The sequence below is a fragment of the Cladophialophora psammophila genome (assembly GCF_000585535.1).
Source record: "Cladophialophora psammophila CBS 110553 chromosome Unknown aczJe-supercont1.19, whole genome shotgun sequence".
Lineage (NCBI taxonomy): Eukaryota > Fungi > Ascomycota > Eurotiomycetes > Chaetothyriales > Herpotrichiellaceae > Cladophialophora > Cladophialophora psammophila.
The window spans coordinates 208063-227469 of record NW_006912940.1 but is presented as its reverse complement, the minus strand read 5'-3'; the positions used below and the strand labels follow the sequence as shown (position 1 = coordinate 227469).

At 52.1% G+C, this 19407-nt stretch overlaps 7 protein-coding genes across 7 annotated transcripts; 5 read left to right on the top strand and 2 right to left on the bottom strand.

Annotated features, from left to right (window-relative positions):
- Positions 1-74: 74 nt before the first annotated feature.
- On the top strand, positions 75-1713 carry A1O5_10222 (uncharacterized protein; the record flags this gene model as incomplete). Its single annotated transcript, XM_007750800.1, has 4 exons — positions 75-144; positions 219-303; positions 388-453; positions 504-1713. 4 exons carry the CDS (start codon positions 75-77, stop codon positions 1711-1713), a joined length of 1431 nt encoding a protein of 476 aa, XP_007748990.1.
- A 935-nt stretch (positions 1714-2648) lies between these two features.
- A1O5_10221 (uncharacterized protein) lies at positions 2649-4154 on the top strand (the record flags this gene model as incomplete). Its single annotated transcript, XM_007750799.1, has 1 exon — positions 2649-4154. The coding sequence occupies one exon, from the start codon at positions 2649-2651 to the stop codon at positions 4152-4154; it is 1506 nt and encodes a 501-aa protein (XP_007748989.1).
- A 484-nt stretch (positions 4155-4638) lies between these two features.
- Positions 4639-5211, bottom strand: A1O5_10220 (uncharacterized protein; the record flags this gene model as incomplete). The annotated part of the gene is made up of 2 exons (XM_007750798.1): positions 4639-4956; positions 5014-5211. Coding segments are annotated over 2 exons (516 nt in total), but the record flags the coding sequence as incomplete, so codon positions are not given.
- A 1224-nt stretch (positions 5212-6435) lies between these two features.
- A1O5_10219 (uncharacterized protein) lies at positions 6436-8271 on the top strand (the record flags this gene model as incomplete). Its single annotated transcript, XM_007750797.1, has 1 exon — positions 6436-8271. The coding sequence occupies one exon, from the start codon at positions 6436-6438 to the stop codon at positions 8269-8271; it is 1836 nt and encodes a 611-aa protein (XP_007748987.1).
- A 601-nt stretch (positions 8272-8872) lies between these two features.
- Positions 8873-12646, top strand: A1O5_10218 (DNA-directed RNA polymerase II subunit RPB2; the record flags this gene model as incomplete). The annotated part of the gene is made up of 1 exon (XM_007750796.1): positions 8873-12646. One exon carries the CDS (start codon positions 8873-8875, stop codon positions 12644-12646), a length of 3774 nt encoding a protein of 1257 aa, XP_007748986.1.
- An 823-nt stretch (positions 12647-13469) lies between these two features.
- On the bottom strand, positions 13470-16116 carry A1O5_10217 (uncharacterized protein; the record flags this gene model as incomplete). Its single annotated transcript, XM_007750795.1, has 3 exons — positions 13470-15541; positions 15595-15864; positions 15915-16116. 3 exons carry the CDS (start codon positions 16114-16116, stop codon positions 13470-13472), a joined length of 2544 nt encoding a protein of 847 aa, XP_007748985.1.
- A 2178-nt stretch (positions 16117-18294) lies between these two features.
- On the top strand, positions 18295-19046 carry A1O5_10216 (uncharacterized protein; the record flags this gene model as incomplete). The annotated part of the gene is made up of 2 exons (XM_007750794.1): positions 18295-18760; positions 18820-19046. The coding sequence occupies 2 exons, from the start codon at positions 18295-18297 to the stop codon at positions 19044-19046; spliced, it is 693 nt and encodes a 230-aa protein (XP_007748984.1).
- Positions 19047-19407: the final 361 nt, after the last annotated feature.

The following is a 19407-nucleotide window of genomic DNA, read 5'->3' as shown; positions in this document are numbered from 1 at the left end:
ATAGACGCATGGCGTCAAAAGGCTTTGAAGCCGCCAGGCTTTCGTGAGACCCCTCTTGTGTCAACGACAACATCATGAATTTGGCACTGATAGATCCATTTCAATTAGCCCAGGACTCCCCTGACGCCCTCACCAACGACCTTAGTATGTACAGCCCGAGATCCTCTAAAAAGTGGACCAGAAGCAAGGTGTTGGAAACAAGTACTGATTCAAGCCAGGATCTGGCCATGCGACCACCCTGAGATTCAGTCGCAAGGGCGACTATCTCGCGTCGGGTCGGGTGGATGGAAAAATCATCATCTGGTCAGTGGCCCTGGATAAGAAAATGTTGACAGCGCAAAAATTTGGCGTCTTGAAATGAGGAATTGGCTGACATTTTCGTTCAAGGGACATGGAGACGTACGGGGTTGCCATGAAACTTCATGGTCATTGGAAGCAGATTCAGAGTTTAAGGTACTCCTCCTTCGTTACGATACATTTGCACGGGCACTAACGCCCTTCAGCTGGTCGAGATGCGGTCGCTACGTCCTGTCAGCGTCCCAAGACTGTAGAGCCTGTCTTTGGGACCTGAAAACCCAGGAACGAATCCGAACCGTCAAATTCGAAGCGCCAATCTACACAGCGGAACTTCACCCATACAACCACAAGCTCTTCGTTGCTTCCCTTTTCGAAGACCGACCATATCTGGTTGACATCACCGATGCTGTTCCTGTCAAGCGTGTCCTTCCTACTACCCCTCTGAGCGACAGCATCCCTGCCTCCGAGAACAAACAAGCCACCACCTCAGCCATTTTCTCCGTGTTAGGCAATCACATCATCACCGGCACCTCAAAGGGGTACATCAACATTCTCGAGACCGAATCCCGTAAAATCATCCACTCGACAAAGATCTCGACTGGTCTTATCTCTCTTCTCCGCCTGACCACCAACGGCCGCCAACTCCTTGCCAACAGCACCGACCGAATCATCCGCACCATCAACCTCCCGGATCTAAGCCTGATCACTCCCTCCACTGCACCGGCCACGGACCCCAGTAGTAGTGACGACCAGCACGACCGTGACCCAGCCACCCTGGCAGAGAACATTGTCCTCACTGTCGAACACAAATTCCAAGACCTGGTCAATCGTCTCCGCTGGAACCATTGCGCCTTCAGTCACAGTTCATCCACAGGCATCGCAGACTACGTGACAGCCTCAACATACATGAAGAAGGACATTTACATCTGGGAACTTCGTACCAATTCTCTCCTCCGAATTCTCGAAAACCGTGAGGAACCCGCGATAATTGAGTGGCATCCCTCCCGTCCGCTCCTGGCATGTACGAGCATTGAAACGGGCAGCATCCAGATCTGGGGTATCGAGCCACAGCAGAAGTGGTCTGCATTGGCACCTGATTTCACCGAAGTGACGGAAAATGTCGAGTACGTTGAGCGCGAGGACGAGTTCGACGAATACCCACAAGAAGAGCACCAGAAGCGCCGCTTGGATAGAGAGGACGAGGAGGTGGACATCTTGACGGTGGAGAGGAAGATGGGTGAAGAAGACAGCTTCGTCCTGCCGGTGTTGTTTGATATTGAGGACTCAGAGGGCGACGATCAGGAACTGGTGAGGCATGGTGTCGGGACACTTAGGAAGAAGGATGTCAATGAGGGGAAGGAGTATGAGAATGATGGCGACGAGGTGCCCAAGACCGTAAGGAGACGCAAGTATTAACGAAGACTGACGTTCATGACAAGGGCTCAGGCTTGGGATCCCGGCAGACTGGGGAAGGTTTTGGAACATCAGCCGGGAGTTGTGGTAAGTTTGGGCCTGGCGCAGTTGGGATGCAACTCAAGCATGGGTTGGGGCAGGCACAGTGTTGCTGGTGCAGTTGGGAGGCAATTCAAGGGTGGATAAGGACCGGCACAGTGAATGAGTATTGGCGATCAAGGAGTTCAGATCGCGCGACGCCTGAAAGGCATGACAGTGGTGCTCAAACGACACAACATAGGTAGATTGTACTATCCCACACTCAAAAGGCGATGGCGGGTTGACGAGCACACGCATCAAGCTGATGCAGCCGGATGAGAATCAATCGCATGGAAGGCCTTCTGCCTCCAATGACCCTTGCCCACTCCATGGTGCTGAAGACATCCTTAGTTCGTTCGAGATGGACACGCAAGGATCTCTCGGGTACCACATCCGGCCGGCGAAAGCGTGCCCGGCAGTTGGTGCATCTCGTCAGTTCAGAAGATGGAAACTCTCCGCATCAGACTTCATTCTTCTGCCTTTGGATCCAATTTCTTGAAGACTTGCATCTACCAAGTACCCAGTAGACCCTCCTTGATCTGCGCACGGTCACCAGACAGGTTGGTCGAGAGTCTTGAGCCTGAATTGCGACAGAATACAACCGATCCGTTCCGCCGTCAATAAGGCAGGTTCTGCCAGCTTCTCATGGCTGCTCGCTACGTGGCAAAGGGATTTCAATGTTGAGGCTTTATTCCTTTTGGAGATACATCGAATGCAACAACCGTGTACGGGAAATTGTCATGCGACTAGGTTCTATCTAACATGATCCTCACGAATGACCGGAGTCTGTATTGCAGAAGCCGCTTGAGGAAATCCAATCCGCCACTTTGGATCGAAGGCGGTGCGAAAAGCCCCGAACCATGTCTCTCTCAATCCAGCTTCCTCAAACCGGGCCATATCACCCAGGCTCCCACTTCAGCGGTACCCTTTTCCTCACCTCGGCCAGGTCCATTCCCATTGGCTCCATCGTCATCACTTTCACTGGCCTGTCTCGCGTTACATTGACTCAGAACTATGGAGATCTCAGTGTTTCGAGCACCGATTATCACTCGCGCGAGGTCCTCTTTCAGCGTGAGAAGGTGTTGTATACTGGAGGGAAATGGACGCACAGTGCCGGTGAATATAGTTGGCCGTTTGGGTTTAAAGTGCCCGAGTACGCCGATGATAGAATGATGTCAAGGTGTCTAGCCCTTCAAAGGACCGTCCAAGGTATCCAAAAGCATGACTTGCCGCCGACTATGCTGTATAGTTGTCGGGGATTTGTTTGTGCTGTGGAGTATATTCTCGAAGCGACATTGAGGCCGCCGTTAAGCTCTCCTATGGCGACCATAGGGAAAAGCATCGCCGCAAAAAGTTCGATCAATATCCTGCCCCAGAACACTGCAAGGATAGGTGCAACTCAGAATCCTACCAGTCGAGTTGATCAGTCTTATGTCCGCCATCACCAAGTGTTCAAACTCCCCCGAGGGAAGACGCATGTCTCCCTTCAAAACCCAATGTCTCGAATCCTGAAGCTTTCAAAATTGCAACGTGATGGCCGCAAAGAAGGATTGGCGGCTGCTGAACCTTCACTCAGTATTTCTGTCCTTCTGCCACGGAGAATAGAGAACAGAGAAGACTATTCGACAATGAGCATATTGTTCTCTGGCCAATCACTCAGCAACACCAAAACGTGTGCAACAACTGGCATAGAAAGTCTGCCTCCATCGGCTGCGACAAGCCTCACAATCAAAAGCATGAAGATCGCAATCATTCAACACACGAAGGTCCAAGCAGGGCACCACCCATCAACCTCCACGCGCAAGACGTATACGCGAAAAACAACATGCTCACTGCCACTCTCAATCAGTCAGTGTGAGACATTTCCGTCTGGCACCGACGGGGCAGGCACCATGGAAATATCCGCCTATATGGAGGTCGACCTCGCCGAGGTCACTCAACTGCGCATACCAAGAGAGAGTCTTGTCCTGGATTTTGCGACATATAATGCTGCAATTGAGCATACGCTGAATTTGGAGATTGGAATCGAATACGAAGGCAGGGAATTTAAGTTTGCGTGCCAGGATGTGCCGATTAGAGTGGTGCCTGCTAGTAGTATGCCTGAGCAGAGTGTCGTCCAGGCAGAGTACCCGAGAATCCAGAGGCAGAGTGAGTATGGGCTGGCACGTGTTGGAATTGGAAGACTCGTGGCGCAGTCTTCTAACCAACAAGATCAGGATGACGGAAGTGAGGCCCAGGCTGGTGGTCGTGGGGAGGGAGATTGGGTCATCCCGCCACCTGAGGCGGGCTCAATAGGCGGTCATTCTTACAGCGAAACCGACGCATTCTTCTCGCAACCCCCGCCGAGGTATGCGCCGAGGACTTAAAGTAATGCTGCCTTGATGGCCTCCCGGGATGGCTCTGAAGACAGGTGAGATTCTTGATTTCCCTCTGGTTGACCTCAGTGTACTGGGCTCATGATGCCGGAAGCTCTAGACGCGCAACTTTCGTCTCCCGCGAATCGACTTCAGCAGGGTGCCGCATGGGATAGGGCGATTGGTCCTCAGAGCTACCAGCTGCGACTTGATACTGTCCAGGTAACATTGTTTGATGATGGGTTACAAGTGGATAGCCGTCGTTGCTGGACATAGATTCGAGGGTCGCCTGGTGACGTTTCTTCTCTCGGAAGAGGAGAAATGAAAGAAAACCGATAACTGCAAGGAGAGGAACACCGACCCCCAGTCCAGTACCCAATCCAGTGCTGAGACTCGCACTGGAGCTGTTGACCTCCCTGATGGCTACAGGGTCGGGTTCCCCAGTTGTTGTCGCCGTGATGGTGATCGGTGACCCAGATATGTCCGTCGTGAAGGTCACTGTCTGCAGAGCCGTGCTCGAGAGCAATGCGCCATTTGTAATAATGCTAGCAATGGGTGCGATGCTGTAGCCATGCAAAAAGGCTGAGCCGTTTTCCACGGCTGCGTGTGCAATGATTGGGAATAGCTTGACGCCTTCGTCTCGGCAACAGGAGGTGGAATTGGAGGCACCATCCGAACAACACCAATTATTGTTGCTGCAGCGATAGAGCGAACTTGGGCCGGGTTTGCGTTGGGAGGTTAGGCAGCGTGGGAAGCAGGCATCGTCCTGCCACGTACTGTCCGTGCATAGACCAGTGTTGAGGGTAGTGTCATTCTGTCATGGAGATGTTAAGCAATACCTGGTAATTCTCGCGGCAGTTCCACTACTCACCTTCATCAGGCACAGCCCATTCTTTAGACAAGTTGAGTCCTCTGGACAGCAGTGCGTCACGTTGGTGGTGGGAAAACATGGAGAATAAGTATCTTTCACCGTCTGAGTTCCATCTGGATTATAGCAGACGTTGGTTGCCGCATGTCCTATGGAGAAAAGAGCAACGAGAACGAAGCTGCCGGTTATAAGGCACCGCATCTTCACCGAGAATGTAGAAACGAAACGAAACCCAGGTGTACCGAGTAGAAAGCCGCTCTTTTCGAAGAAAAAGATGGTCAAGAGCATCAATAAAGTAAACCACACTTAACTGAGACGTCGGATAGTCATCGACAGATAGCGAACCCTTTATTCCATCATGAGCCGCGGGTGGTACCCATGCAACAATTAGAGGGGCCGAGTTTCTCTGATCCGTGTTGCATGTTTCATCGAAGAACGACAGAGGCTTTGAAGGTGGCCTTAATTACAGCCTTTGTGGAGCCGAGCTGAATAGGGGACAGTCATGGACAAGCCAGCTTGATGGTGAAGCTAGTTGCAGGCCTCACCAGCCGAAGCCGATTGGGTGGTGTTGGAGTCTGTTTACCGGCACAGGTTGGCCCAATCATATTGTATGAGCGAGAATAATAGATCGATCTGCCTGCAGTCATGGCCAGAAGACATCCCATTTTGACGTAAGTGGGTTCGTCCTGCCTGGTATCAGAGAGGAAGAGGATGGCAGCAGGATATAACTGGGCAGCTTTGGGGTTTCTTTTGATCGCTGCAGTTGGTGCTAGGAGCTGTTCGTTTCAGCGTTACTGATCCTAAGATTTACCTGTACACTAGGAATCAATGCAAGCAAACGAGGTACTCGATATTTTGGCTGGTGGTGGATTTGCCTTGCAATCAAATTATGTGGGTTGCAATTGGGGTAGATCCAATTCGTTCAGGTGGGTGCGGATGTTGCACTGCGCGAGGCTGGTATTGTAGATGGGACGCCGGTCTCGGTACTGGGTACGGGGCTTCTGGTGGGGGGAGGAGGGGGGGGTGTTGATCAAAGGGTTGTTTGATATTTGGCAAAAGAACCTCGGGGCCGTTCTGGGCCGTTGAAAAGGAGAGGAAAGACCTCAAGGCCCAAGGCCCGATGCTGCCGCTCGGGAAAACTAGCTGTGAAGAATATGGAGTGGAGATGGAGTCTCGCGTACCTCGTACGGAGGAGTACAAAGCCAACCATGTCCGTCCATGTGAATGGAAAAGCGCCGCAAAAAGTGGCACGCGCTCAAATGGAAACTTTCCCGAGTTTCAATTTGCGGTTGTCCGGATTTCTCTGCCTTGAATGCCTTTCCTATGTTTTCCGGTGGTGCAGCCCTCTTCGTTTTTTTCTTCACCAGAGATTAAGGAAAAAGAGACAACAATGAGGCCTTGAATTGATCTGCCCATCGTGCAGTCATGACCTCGATTGATGACCTTTTCCACAAACCCAACGTCGCTTCCAAGCGAAAACTCGAGGACCCGACCAAGTCATTCTCCAATGCCCTCTCCAACAAATCTGCCAAACTGACCAACGGCTCCTCTCCACGCAGTTCCGCCAATGGCTCCTCACATGACGATTCCACCTCCAATGGCTCAGAGAGCAAAGCTACTTTTGTGCAGGATGAGGTCCTAGATGATCGAGATAATCTCGAAGCCGGACCCGCACCGCCGCCGGAAGACCCTGAGGACGAAGTCGGAGACGATGAGGAGGGGCGCTTCTTTGGCGGCGGTGTCACAAAACAAGAGAGAGAAGTGATTGATTACATCGATAAAAATGAAGCTGGTGAGGTGGAAGAAAAGATTGATTCCACATGGCTGCGCCGCACGGCCATTAACTTTGAACGGAAAATCAACAAGAACGCCGAACTACGAGCCAAATACGAGAATGAGCCCATGAAGTTTGTGAGCAGTGAGGCCGATTTGGATGCTGAAATCAAAGGTTTGAGTCTATTGAGTGAACACGGCGAGTTGTACGCCGAATTCGTCAAAATGGGCTGTGTGGGCAGTTTGGTTGGATTGCTTGCGCATGAGAATACCGACATTGCCATCGCTGTCTGTGAGTTGCTCGCGGAGCTGACAGATGAGGACTCGACCACTACCGAAGAACAATGGAAGACTTTGGTCAAGGCCACGATTCAGAGTGACATCGTGGATCTTCTTACGAGCAACCTCAGTAGACTGGACGAGGATAACAATGAGAGTGACCGAGCAGGGGTTTATCATATTTTGAATGTTGTCGAGAACATCTTGTCCGACACTGGAAACTTGGAGGCTGTTGGGGCGAAAGATGCCCTGATGGAATGGCTCCTCTCAAGGATAAAGAAAGTGGATCTTTATGCGAGGGGAAAGGTTGGACAGAATCGCCAATACGCCGCGGAAATTCTGGCCATACTTCTTCAGAGCAACAAAACCAATCGAGATCGTCTAGCGCGGAAAGACGGAGTCGACTCTCTTCTCGAACTCGTCAGCGCGTATCGCAAGCGAGATCCCGAAAAGGACTCGGACGAGGAAGAGTTTGCCGAAAATCTCTTTGATTGCTTAGCCTGTGTGGTGGAGGAACGCATTGCCGGCGAGAAGTTTGTCGAAGGGGAAGGTGTCGAGCTGTGTCTCATCATGCTCCGAGAAGGTCGATTGGCTAAAGCACGGGCTTTGCGAGTGCTCGACCACGCCATGAGTGGAGGCAATGCGACATCTGTCTCGGTGAGGTTGGTCGACGCGGCCGGACTCAAGACAATCTTCGGCATGCTTATGAAATCCCACAAAATGGAGCGAAGCTTGGTCGAGCATCTCATTGGAATCCTGGCAAGCATGTTGAGGTATCTGCCGGGAGGCTCTGCCGAAAGGATACGCACTCTCGCCAAGTTTGTGGAAAATGACTACGAAAAAATCACAAAGCTCGTCGAATTGCGGCGCGAATACAAGACGAGATTGAGCAAAGTGGATGCGCATATTCAAAGGGAGCGACAAGATCTCAACCAAGCCCAAGTGGAAGCACAGGCCGACGAGTGGTTCTCACGGCGACTAGACGCCGGCCTCTTCTCACTCCAGGCCATTGAGTTGATCCTCAGCTGGATGGTGGCAGAAGACAACGGAGCGAGACAGACCATCACCATACTCCTCAGCGAAGACGGGCTTAAGATACTCGAGCGGAGCCTACGGGATCAACTCAACGGGATGGATCCTGGACAGAGTGATGAAGCGAAGGCTACGGAGGAAATGCTGGAGGCATTACTTTTGTGCGTGGAGCAATGAAGCTGGTGTTTTGTGAATGCGAGATCTAATTATGCCATTAGGGAGGAACGAATTGCTGATAGCTGACATGCATGGATTCTATGCATAATTGTGATACCCATTCTCATTCATGATCCATGAGTTCACATTCCATCACTGTCACCTTCTCTAGAGCTACTACTTGCTAGTCACTCTACGAGGTAACCGCAGTCGTATCCGCATCCAAAAGAGGTTAGTCCATCTGCAAATAAAGCGGCAAGAATTGCCACGGTCGCCTTCACTTTTATGCGCGCCAAAAAGATCCTCGAGGACATTCCTCTCCACAGCAACCAACATCCACGAATCCTTACACTGTGCTTAGTGTCGGGTGTCTTTCTCTCGCGGCTCCGGGTCTCTGGCTGTCTGTCGCTCTGTTGGTGGCTCTCCAGAGGAAATCTGAAGTCTTGACTGACAATTCAGTGCCCTTTGTCAGAGCGCTTTCTGAAGACCTGAGTTGCGACTCAGAAGGGAGGGAGAATCGAATTCGCCTCCGCGTCTGTCTTCTCCTTCTCTCCCTCAGCTTTCGCGGAATTCCCCAATCACCTATCGTGTGCGACCGCTCCCGGATCATCGATCGCCCCTCATGGCGGAATACGAGGTCAAATATGAACCGAACGGCTATTATGGGGAAGCTGGTGCCTATGAGATGGACGCTGGAGAACAAGATATCACATCTGAAGACTGCTGGAAAGTCATCAGTTCGTTCTTCGATATCAAGAAGTTGGCGTCTATGCAGATAGACTCATTCAACCATTTCATGCGCTCGGGTCTGCAAGATCTAGTCAATGAAAAGGGTGGTGTTACCTTGGACCATGCACAAAATGTGGATGAAAATGATCCGAACCCAGTTGTTATCAAGAGGCATGAAGTCAAATTCGGCAAGGTCACACTCAGCAAGCCGAACCAAGTCGAACCTGATGGCACTACGACAGACTGTATGCCTCACGAAGCACGCATGAGGAGTCTGACATACGCGAGTCCAGTCTACGTTAAGATGACCAGACGGACATACTACGCAAAAGAGCGCCCATGGGATGAGGACGACAAAGACTCGGGCGTCATGAAGGAGGACGGCACTGAGCTCTTCTGGAGAGAGGGCGAAGACGAAGATGACTTTGACAGTGACAAAGAGGTATACATTGGAAAGATACCCATCATGGTCAGGAGTATGACCTGTCACTTGGTGAGCGAGAAATTCCAAAGCGAGAGAGATCTCTTCGCATGGGGAGAATGCCCATATGACCAGGGAGGCTACTTCATCATCAACGGCAGCGAGAAAGTGCTCATCGCTCAAGAACGAAGTGCTGGAAATATCGTCCAAGTCTTCCAAAAGGCAGCGCCTTCCCCGTTCACCCACCTTGCAGAAATCAGATCCGTCATCGATCGTGGCGCCCGCATGATGTCTCAGTGCACAGTCAAGCTCTTCCGCAGAGTGGATGGGCCCGATGGCACCAAGATCGACAACCCGATCCGAGTCCAACTACCATATGTCAAGCAGGACATTCCTCTCGTTATTGTCTTCCGAGCCTTGGACATAGTCTCTGATGCCGATATCCTGGAGAAGATCTGCTTTGATCAAAGCGATAAAGAAATGATGGATATGCTGATGGGCTCACTCCAAGAAGGTCAGGCCATCCAGGGTGCAGATCTAGCTCGAGATTTCATTGCGCGCCGAGGCAACATTCCGACTTTGAGAAGCCATGAACGGCAGAAGCATGCCACAGACATCCTGCAGAAAGAGTTCCTACCCCATATCGGACAAAGCCCAGATGCTACCGCTAGAAAGGCATTCTTCCTAGGCTATATGGTCAACCGATTGCTGAAATGCGCCCTCGGGCGTGCGGAACCGGACGATCGAGATCACCTTGGAAAAAAGCGACTCGATCTTGCTGGGCCTCTCATGACCAACCTCTTCCGTTTACAATTTGACAAAGCTACGAAAGATTTCTACAGATATATGCAGAAGCGCGTGGAGGCAGGCCAGCCCATCAATATCATGGCCGGCTTCAAACATCCCATCATCACAAGCGGCTTGAAGTATTCGTTGGCTACTGGTAACTGGGGCGATCAAAAGAAACTAGACAAAGCGAAAGCTGGTGTTTCTCAAGTGCTCAGCCGCTACACTTTTGCGTCTACTTTATCACATCTTCGTCGTACCAATGCTCCAATCGGTCGAGAAGGTAAAATTGCAAAGCCTCGTCAACTCCACAACACTCACTGGGGATACGTTTGTCCGGCTGAGACGCCCGAAGGTCAGGCTTGTGGTCTGGTCAAGAACTTGTCTCTTATGTCGATGGTTACAAATACTTACGAGACTGCTCCTCTGGTGAATTATATCCTCACCAAACATGTCGAAGCATTGGAAGACTGGGAACCTAGATTGAATCCTCAGGCGACCAAGGTCTTTGTTGACGGTGTGTGGTTTGCGGTAGTCCTACGCGACCCGAAACGTCTCGTTGATGACCTCCGCAAACTACGGAGAAAGGGCGTGTTTGATGCCCAAGTAAGTCTGGTCTGGGATATTCGAGAGAAAGAGTTCAAAGTCAATGGTGACTCGGGCAGAATTGTTCGTCCCCTGTTTGTTGTTGAAACCGACCCGGCATCAGAAAACCGTGGCAACTTAGTGCTCAACAAGGAACACATCAACAAGCTTGATCAGACTGCCTACCTGAAGGAAAGCGGCTTTCAGTGGACTGATGAAGTCAGGCCATACGGTTGGAACAATCTCCTCGAATCCGGCGTTGTCGAATACCTTGATGCCGAGGAGGAAGAAACTGCAATGATCATCATGACCCCTGAAGCTCTAGCCGATTCCAAAGCAAGATGGATGGGCATGGAGATAGAGGCCGAAGATGACCCTTTGAGGAGAAACGACCCTCTGCTCAACCCGTTCTCGCACACCTTCACTCACTGCGAAATTCATCCAAGTATGATCTTGGGCGTCTGCGCCAGTATCATTCCATTTCCCGATCACAATCAATCACCTCGTAACACCTACCAGTCTGCTATGGGTAAACAGGCTATGGGTGTTTTCCTCACCAACTTCGACCAACGGATGGAGACCATGGCAAATATCTTGTACTATCCTCAGAAACCGCTTGCCAGAACGATGGCTATGGACTACCTGAAATTCCGAGAACTTCCTGCAGGACAAAATGCCATTGTCGCCATCGCGTGTTATTCGGGTTACAACCAAGAAGATTCCGTCATCATGAATCAGAGCTCGATCGATCGTGGTCTCTTCCGTTCGCTGTTCTACCGGACCTACCAGGACTCGGAAAAGATAGTCGGCCACTCCGTGGTGGAGCAGTTTGAGAAGCCCACAAGAGCTGATACGCTTCGTCTTAAGCACGGTACATATGACAAGATTGACGAGGATGGCATTGTCGCTCCTGGTGTCCGGGTGAGCGGAGAAGATATCATCATGGGTAAGACCGCTCCAATGGCACCAGATGCCGAAGAACTTGGTCAAAGACAGAAACAGCATATTAAGCGAGACGTGTCAACACCCTTAAGATCTACGGAGTCTGGCATTGTTGACCAGGTATTGCTCACTACTACCAATGAAGGCCATCGGTTTGCCAAGGTCAGAGTTAGGACAACCAAAGTGCCTCAAATCGGCGATAAATTTGCATCTCGCCATGGTCAGAAGGGTACAATTGGTATCACATACCGTCATGAAGATATGCCTTTCACACGAGAAGGCATTGTGCCCGATCTGATTATCAACCCGCACGCCATTCCCTCTCGCATGACGATTGCGCACTTGATCGAATGTCAGCTTTCAAAAGTAGCGACACTTCGCGGCGATGAAGGGGATGCCACGCCCTTTACGAAAGTCACCGTGACCCAGATCTCCGAGTTGCTCAGACGAATGGGCTACCAATCTCGAGGCTTCGAAGTAATGTACAATGGGCATACTGGGCGCAAGCTCGTCGCACAAGTCTTCCTCGGCCCTACCTACTACCAGCGTCTAAGACATATGGTCGATGACAAAATCCACTCCCGCGCTCGAGGTCCAACCCAAATCCTGACCCGACAGCCCGTCGAAGGTCGTGCTCGCGACGGTGGTCTCCGTTTCGGTGAAATGGAACGCGACTGCATGATCGCACACGGTGCCTCTTCATTCCTCAAAGAACGCCTTTTTGACGTTTCTGATCCTTTCCGCGTGCACATTTGCGATATCTGCGGATTGATGACGGTGATTGCGAAACTCAAGAAGAATACCTTTGAGTGCAAGAACTGTAACAACAAGAATCGGATAAGTCAGATTTACTTGCCTTATGCGGCGAAGTTGTTGTTCCAGGAACTGTGGAGCATGAATATTGCGGCAAGGTTGTATACGAAGAAAGGATAGGGGAGCATGGTGTGAGAGGTGGTGATCGGGAGACCGATGCTAAGGAAGCGTCCAAAAAAACCTCAAGGCATGTGAAAAGCTAGCGTTCGAGGCTGGATCTATTCTTGAGATCTTGGTATGCTAAGATGCATTTTTCGAGCGACGATTTCTCCGTCTGGAAAGGCGAAAATTGCGGCGCTCGTTTTAGAAGGGGACTCGACACAGCATTTTCACCGAGCAAAGCGATTCTCGGTGATTGAACGGGCCAATGCGTCGAGATCATTGGAGGGCTCGAAGAACCAAAACGCGTGTATTGCAATTATCGAGTGTCTACTCGTTTTCTGCAGAATTTTTGGTATTGCTTTTATTATCACCACCACCATCCAGTCTTTCGAGCCCCAGCTGGCCCTCGGAGTTGGTTAGGCCAACAAAAGACAGACAAGCTCAACTGAGTGGAGCGCCACAAACAAAGCTGGAAGGGAAGAGGGCTAGGCTAATTGGAACGAAAGAAATGTATCATATTTTATACCTCATTGTCATCATTGTCATGCCGTGCCATGCTATGGCGTTCTTACATGCATGAAACAAAGGCAAAGAGGCCACCCCGGTCCCTGCCGGGTCACAGGTAGGTCAAGTGATCTTCGGTTACTTCGTGAAGCCCCCATTCGAATATGGCACCCCGAGGAGGATATTCATTCTTAACCGCAATTTAGACATTCTTTTTAGATTAATTAAATTAGAGAAACAACAGCGTCGGGGTGGATCCAAGAATTGATCACAATACTTTGATTAAGGCAATCCAAGACATCGGATTATGTAGTGTTCTTCCTCTGCTGCTCTCCAACTACCGCCCCATCTGAGACGGCTGTCCGTGATGATGATACTCTTCCGCGTGCTGTTGTAACTCCTCTTTATCAGGCAACGGCTTCAACGCATCGATGATCCTATGTGCCAGCCCGGGCTTTTGTTCGCCCTCGGCGTATGGATGATGCGCCGTCAGTCCGCCGATGTGGTCGAGATGTTCACCTTGTTCCGAGATGGATTTCCGGCTCTCAGGGTGGTGGGTAGGGTCATAGGGTAGATGGGTTGTGGTAGGGTCAATTGCATCCGGCCCAACGCTACTTCTCCTTGAGCGAGGGGGTTCTGGTGCCAAGTTGGTGGCTGCAGGCGTGCTGCTGCTGGTTGTGGTTGCAGGTCCGCGTGCTGGATCGTCCTTGGAGAAGGGATTGTATGATGGCTTCTGAAGGCCGCCGCTTTGTGCCTCGTACGAAGTTCTAGCCGGCTCGTGGGATGCAGCAGCAGTCCCGGCTACGGCGACACCCGTGCCTCCAGTGACTCCAGCTTCGGCAACATGGTGGTCGCCATGCTCAGCCTCAGCCTCATGATGCTCGTGGTCTTCGTATTCCTCTTCTTCACCTGTATCTTTGTTCTTGCGGCGCCTGAAGATTCGTTTCAAAAGACCCGGCCTCTTCTCCTCCGGCTCCTTGTGAAGCTTTGTGTGACCTGATTCATCAGTTGCCGTTGCGGGAGGCGGGTGTTTGTCCCTGTCGTAGACCTCATATGCACCAGCGCCAGCTGCGCCGGCACCAAAAGCCGCCGCGGCGGCAGCTTTCTCACGTTCCTTTTGCTCACGCTCGAGTTCCTTGCGATGGTGTTGTTCTTCCTTCTCTGCAGCTTTTTCTCGGGCTTTTTCTTCCTTCTCGAGCTCTTTCTGGTGATGTTTCTCTTCCTTTTTGAGCTCCTTCTGATGATGCTTCTCTTCCTTCTTGGCGTGTTTTTCAGCAGCCTTCTGGTCCTTTTCGAACTGCTTCTGTCGGGCAGCCTCTTGTTCCGCCAAATCCTTCTGTCTCTGAGCGTCCTCCTCAAGCCTGTCTTGACGTTGGTTATACTCATACAACCCAGCCGCTCCAGCTCCAGCTGCTGCAACTCCAGCGAGCGCAGCTTCCTCCTCCTTTTTATGTCTCTGCCGTTCTGTTTCTTCTGAGGCTTTGTCTTGACGCACAGTGTATTCAGGTGCGATAGATGCTCCGCCTTCAACACTTGCGGCTCCCGCACGGGCTGCCTCCTGTTTCGCTTTGTCTTTCTGGGCTTGAGCTTCCAATCTGTCTTGGCGTTGGCTGTATTCAGGCACGACGGACGCTTCGCCACCAGCAAGTGCAGCATTGTGAGCGGCGGGGTCTTGATGAACTGGTCGACTTGCAGGCGTGGGCTTGGTAGCGCCCTCTGAAGTAGGAACAGTCGCAGCACCTGGTGTCCTAGTAGGGAGGTCATCGCGCAGAGGCCAGTCAGGCCTTGCTGTCTCCCTTTCGCTACCGTGCATGGCATAAACGCCAGCTGCGGCTGCGCCAGCTCCAACACCTGCAGCCGCCACTGCTGCATTCCGACCGACATGATCTTTTTGGCCCGGCTCTGCGCCGACTGAGGTACCACCGACTGGCGGATTGATCGGTGCAGGAGAATCTACGCCTGCTGGGTAGGCTGTAGTTGGAATACTCTCCTTCCTGTGATGCGATGGAGGAGGCCCTGAGCGCCTTGGGGCAGTGTAGGACTCCAGACCTGTAGTAGTGGTAGGCTGATCAGGAGTGTCTACGACGGCATGCGGTTGATCGCCCTCTGCTCTGGAAGGAGCGGCTGCGGCACCACTAGCAGCAGTTCCTAGGCCCACGGCACCTAGGATCTTTCCAATTGTCCCAGATCTCTTGGGCTCTTCCGAGCTTGGCTGCTCCTGACTTCCCGGAGCACCTCTTGCGGCAAACTGAGCTGCGGTGGCCGCATCAGGCACCTTTGTCTTCTCAACTTGACCGTATACCGCTGATCGTTCAGCTGGTGATGTCGTCGTGGTCAAAGTCGAAGGAGCAATTGTGGTGGCATCATGCGCTGTCACGTCTTTGGGAAATGCTCCTGGGATATGAGAAGCTGGACAGGTTAGTGGCACGGACTCTCCAGGCAAAGTCTGGAGCGTGACATACTGCTATAGTCTTTGTCCTTGTGAAATGCGTGCGCTGCGGCAGCTAAGGGGCCACCCTCCGGTACACCTTTGCTTGACAAGTATGCGTGTTCTGGGACTCGATAAGTGGTGGGGTCCTCGGATCTCGAGTCAACCACATTTCCAACGGTATCGCCTTTGGTCAGTGTGTGGGAGCTGTAGGTTGAGGTCTCGCCAATGGCAGCAGTACCAGAACCAGGACCTGACAAGCCACTTGCCGGATCTGCTTCATTGGCCTGCTTTGCACCGGTGCCTATCGCTGAATCAGTAGGTCGATAAGCACGATGCAAAGGATGAACGCACCCAGCACGTATCCCGCGGCTGTATTTTCCTGAGAAGCGGTTGCATCACCCGCAGGCTGGTCCTCTCTCTTGGGAAAATGAGAACCTTGTCCGGTCAGTCGACCAGTCGGTCCGCTTTTCTCTTGGGTGTCTCCTTTGTCCCTGGCTTGCCTTGAGCATTGTATTAGGCGAGGGAGAGCTTGGGCGGATGAGAATACGTACATTATGGTCTTGAACTTGTCCATTCGATATTGGGGTTGCTAGAGGTTGTCGACGGTGGGCCAAATGCAGGGGAGAGAAGGCCATCAACTAATGTCGCTACACATAGAGAAGAAGAAACAAAAGAGAAGCTTTGGAGGAGGAGATGGGAGAGGGAGGTGAAGCTGTGCTTCGTGAACCCTGTCTGAACTGTTCTGAGCTGTCTGCGCCATGGTTTCCTGGTTTGCGTCATAACCTGAAACTCTCGAACCACAATACGCATCATGGATCCCATGACACCATTGACACCAATAACTTTACGATCTGGGAGAAGCGGTTCAAGTTTCAAGCCACAGACCGAAGGCATTGAGCTGTTCATTGGGCAGTAGGTGCACTGGCCACTGGCATTTCCCCCCCCCCCCCAAAACACCAAGTGATGTCCGTGGTGCCAGTTTGGTCTAGAATGAAGTGTCATACACACACACACTCACACACACACACAGCCAGATCTCAAGAGATGGGCCAATCGCCCCAAGTGCAACCAAAGAGCCTGGGGGAAATACCTACAAGTATATGTATGCACATCATTGGCCTTTTTGAGATGGATTACCCGAGACCAGGTCATTATTGTGTTACTTGAAACCCACAATGGCGGTGATGGAGATGGAGATGGCGATGGCGATGGCGATGGCGAGCAATAGTCACGTGACAGTAATGGCGGCGACACAGCGTTGTGTTTTTTTTTGGAGCGAGATATCGCCGTCGGTGGCTTCGTCGTGGCGAACTGATTCTGGACTCTGTCTGCCCTGCCCAAATACTTGGACGGCAAACGAGATTTGTTTGTCCGTGGAGTGATACGAGCGAAGAACTTTATCTCCTGAGAAATGAGAGGCACACCGAGACACCTTATCAGCAGAAAACAAGTCGCTCATGCACGTCGGGTGAAGGCCATGGCAACAAGCAGAGGTGGGAGGAGCACGCTCTGGAAGGGAGCCACGCTACAGGTCCCTCCCCAAGGGCTTGGAGGCTTGGAGGCCCCCTTCCGCGGCGGCTTGATAGGGCTAACAAGTACCTAGTAAGGGCAAGTACAGGGCTAGAGGCCAGGCGGCCAATGCAAGGGGCGGGAAGTCGCCACCCAACCACGTCCAGCGAAATCCGCCTGCGCCAGAACAAAACACCAAGACCCAGAACAAGCATCTTTCTAGAAGGTGGAAAGGTGACACCTGGCCCTGCTCGACCCTCATACTTACGCAATCTGGTACTTGCGGAGCATATGGGTGTTTTGCTTATGGCGGGCAATTTGTTCAGGCCAACACGTTGCATTGCAGGGGGCCGGCACTCCTGCCCGCTTCGTTTTCTGGAATCTCTCTGCCCTTGCCCCCGACCGCAGGCACTCTGCCGAGTAGGTATGGAGTAGTGAGGTAGGATTGGGACTATCAGGACCACTTCTCACTGCGGCCAACCTCAGACCTGATCCATCCGAATCCACATCAGCAAAGACCTATCGGCGGAATCGTCGGATTCTGCCACAACTTGACTGCCTTGGGCTTCTGTTGCCCGCTCCACCCTCCTCCGTCTCGACCCTGGCCCATACGGGTGCCTCGCCTCCTCCCGGGCTTTGCGATAATATGCTACTCCCATATGCTAGCCGCCATGCTCAGAACTGCGATAGAACCCGTCGACGATGGCGCAGGGTGGATACTGGACCGCTGCATTGGGAAATACTGTACAGGCAAGAGCAGGGTACAAGGGCACAGCGCACAGGGCACGGAGACGTCTCATCCCAGCTGTCGACCATGGCGACACACTGACCACGCCTATCTCCATATTCCTCCCGGCCCTCCCCACTACCTTGTGCCAGATTTCAGCATAACAATTGTGCCCGCCGCTCGTCATTGCTACCCACAGGTCCATGCTCTCCTGATTGTGTCTGATATGCCTCTAGCCACCGCAGTTCCACTTCTCTCTGATCCAGCCTGATAGCCTTCTTATGAGACCTCTTGGTCCTTTCCGTCCCTCCCGTCTTCCTATCCTCATCGTTACAATATCGACACAGACTGAACCTCGTTTGCCTTGAACCAGGGCTTGTCTATTGCCCATCGACAGAGGGTTCCATTCAGAGTCGAGTACTAGAATTAGACAGACACTCCGTCAGCGCGCTCCCGACCATTACTCCTTTCTCCCCTCCGTATCGCACAGGCACGATGGGTCTACGAGTAAAGTTACGGAGGACTTTTACGTCCAAGAAGAATAGTACGGGAAGTGAGACGGGGCCCAATGGTGAAATATATTACACAAACCGGAAGGACATTGAATACTATAAGCCCAACGAGATCCCAAAGTCTAAGTACCGGGGAAAGGTCGATCCCCAACATCAAGCCTCCCTGCAAGCCTTCTCCCTTGCAGACGCCTTCTCATCGGCCCGGAGACGGACCTCGCTCGCACTCTCAGGCACATTCTCTCCTGGTGGTACGAAATCGCAAAGTGCTGCGGCCAGTAGAGTCCACAGTAGAGCTGCAAGTCGGAGACCTTCGGTGCAGGAACACCCCCTGTCAGCGCTGAGAAATCAGAGTGGTGCGGATTCAGAAGGCAGTGGTAGTTCTTCGGACAGCACGAGCAGGCAGAAAAGTGCTGCAGCTAGTACGGCGTTTGATGCAGATACTGCAAGCAGTATGTTTTCCATATGCCATTTCGATCTCCCGCCATCAACTCAACTGACCTTTTCGCAGCATCCCTCTCAGACCAAGCTACGGCGGTTCCCTCTGCACCGGCCGAACCGAACAACAAACTCGCCCAGCATGACAGTGGTATCCACATGCCGGAGTTGGCAGCTCTGTCCAAGCAAACTACCGGCCACGATACACCATTTACAGCCGAGGAGCTCGAGCAAGCCATGACGAGGGCTACGCTGAGACCGAGGGATTTTGGCGACAGAGGAATTGGTGTTGCCTTATGATAGGAGAAATGTGGGAGCATGATGGACAAATGCTGAATGATGACGAGACTAACCTCACCCGAACATGGGAGGACGCGGCACGAACGAAGCAATTTACACGGGCACGAACTCGAAGGTGCAATCCTGCTGGAATCCCGAAACCATACTGGCGCTCAGTATAAAGACAGGAAGCAACAATTCAACAATAGCATTGTTCAGACACGGGCAGTCGACATCCAAAGATATCTGAGCACCGGGCAGCACGGCCTTTCTAGCATGACATGGGACATAGACCTGGGTATAGCATTTCTCGGTGTTTCGGTCCTAAAGCATGGCACGGAGGGATGGCTTCTTCCACACCTTTTTTTTTTTCAGATTTTTA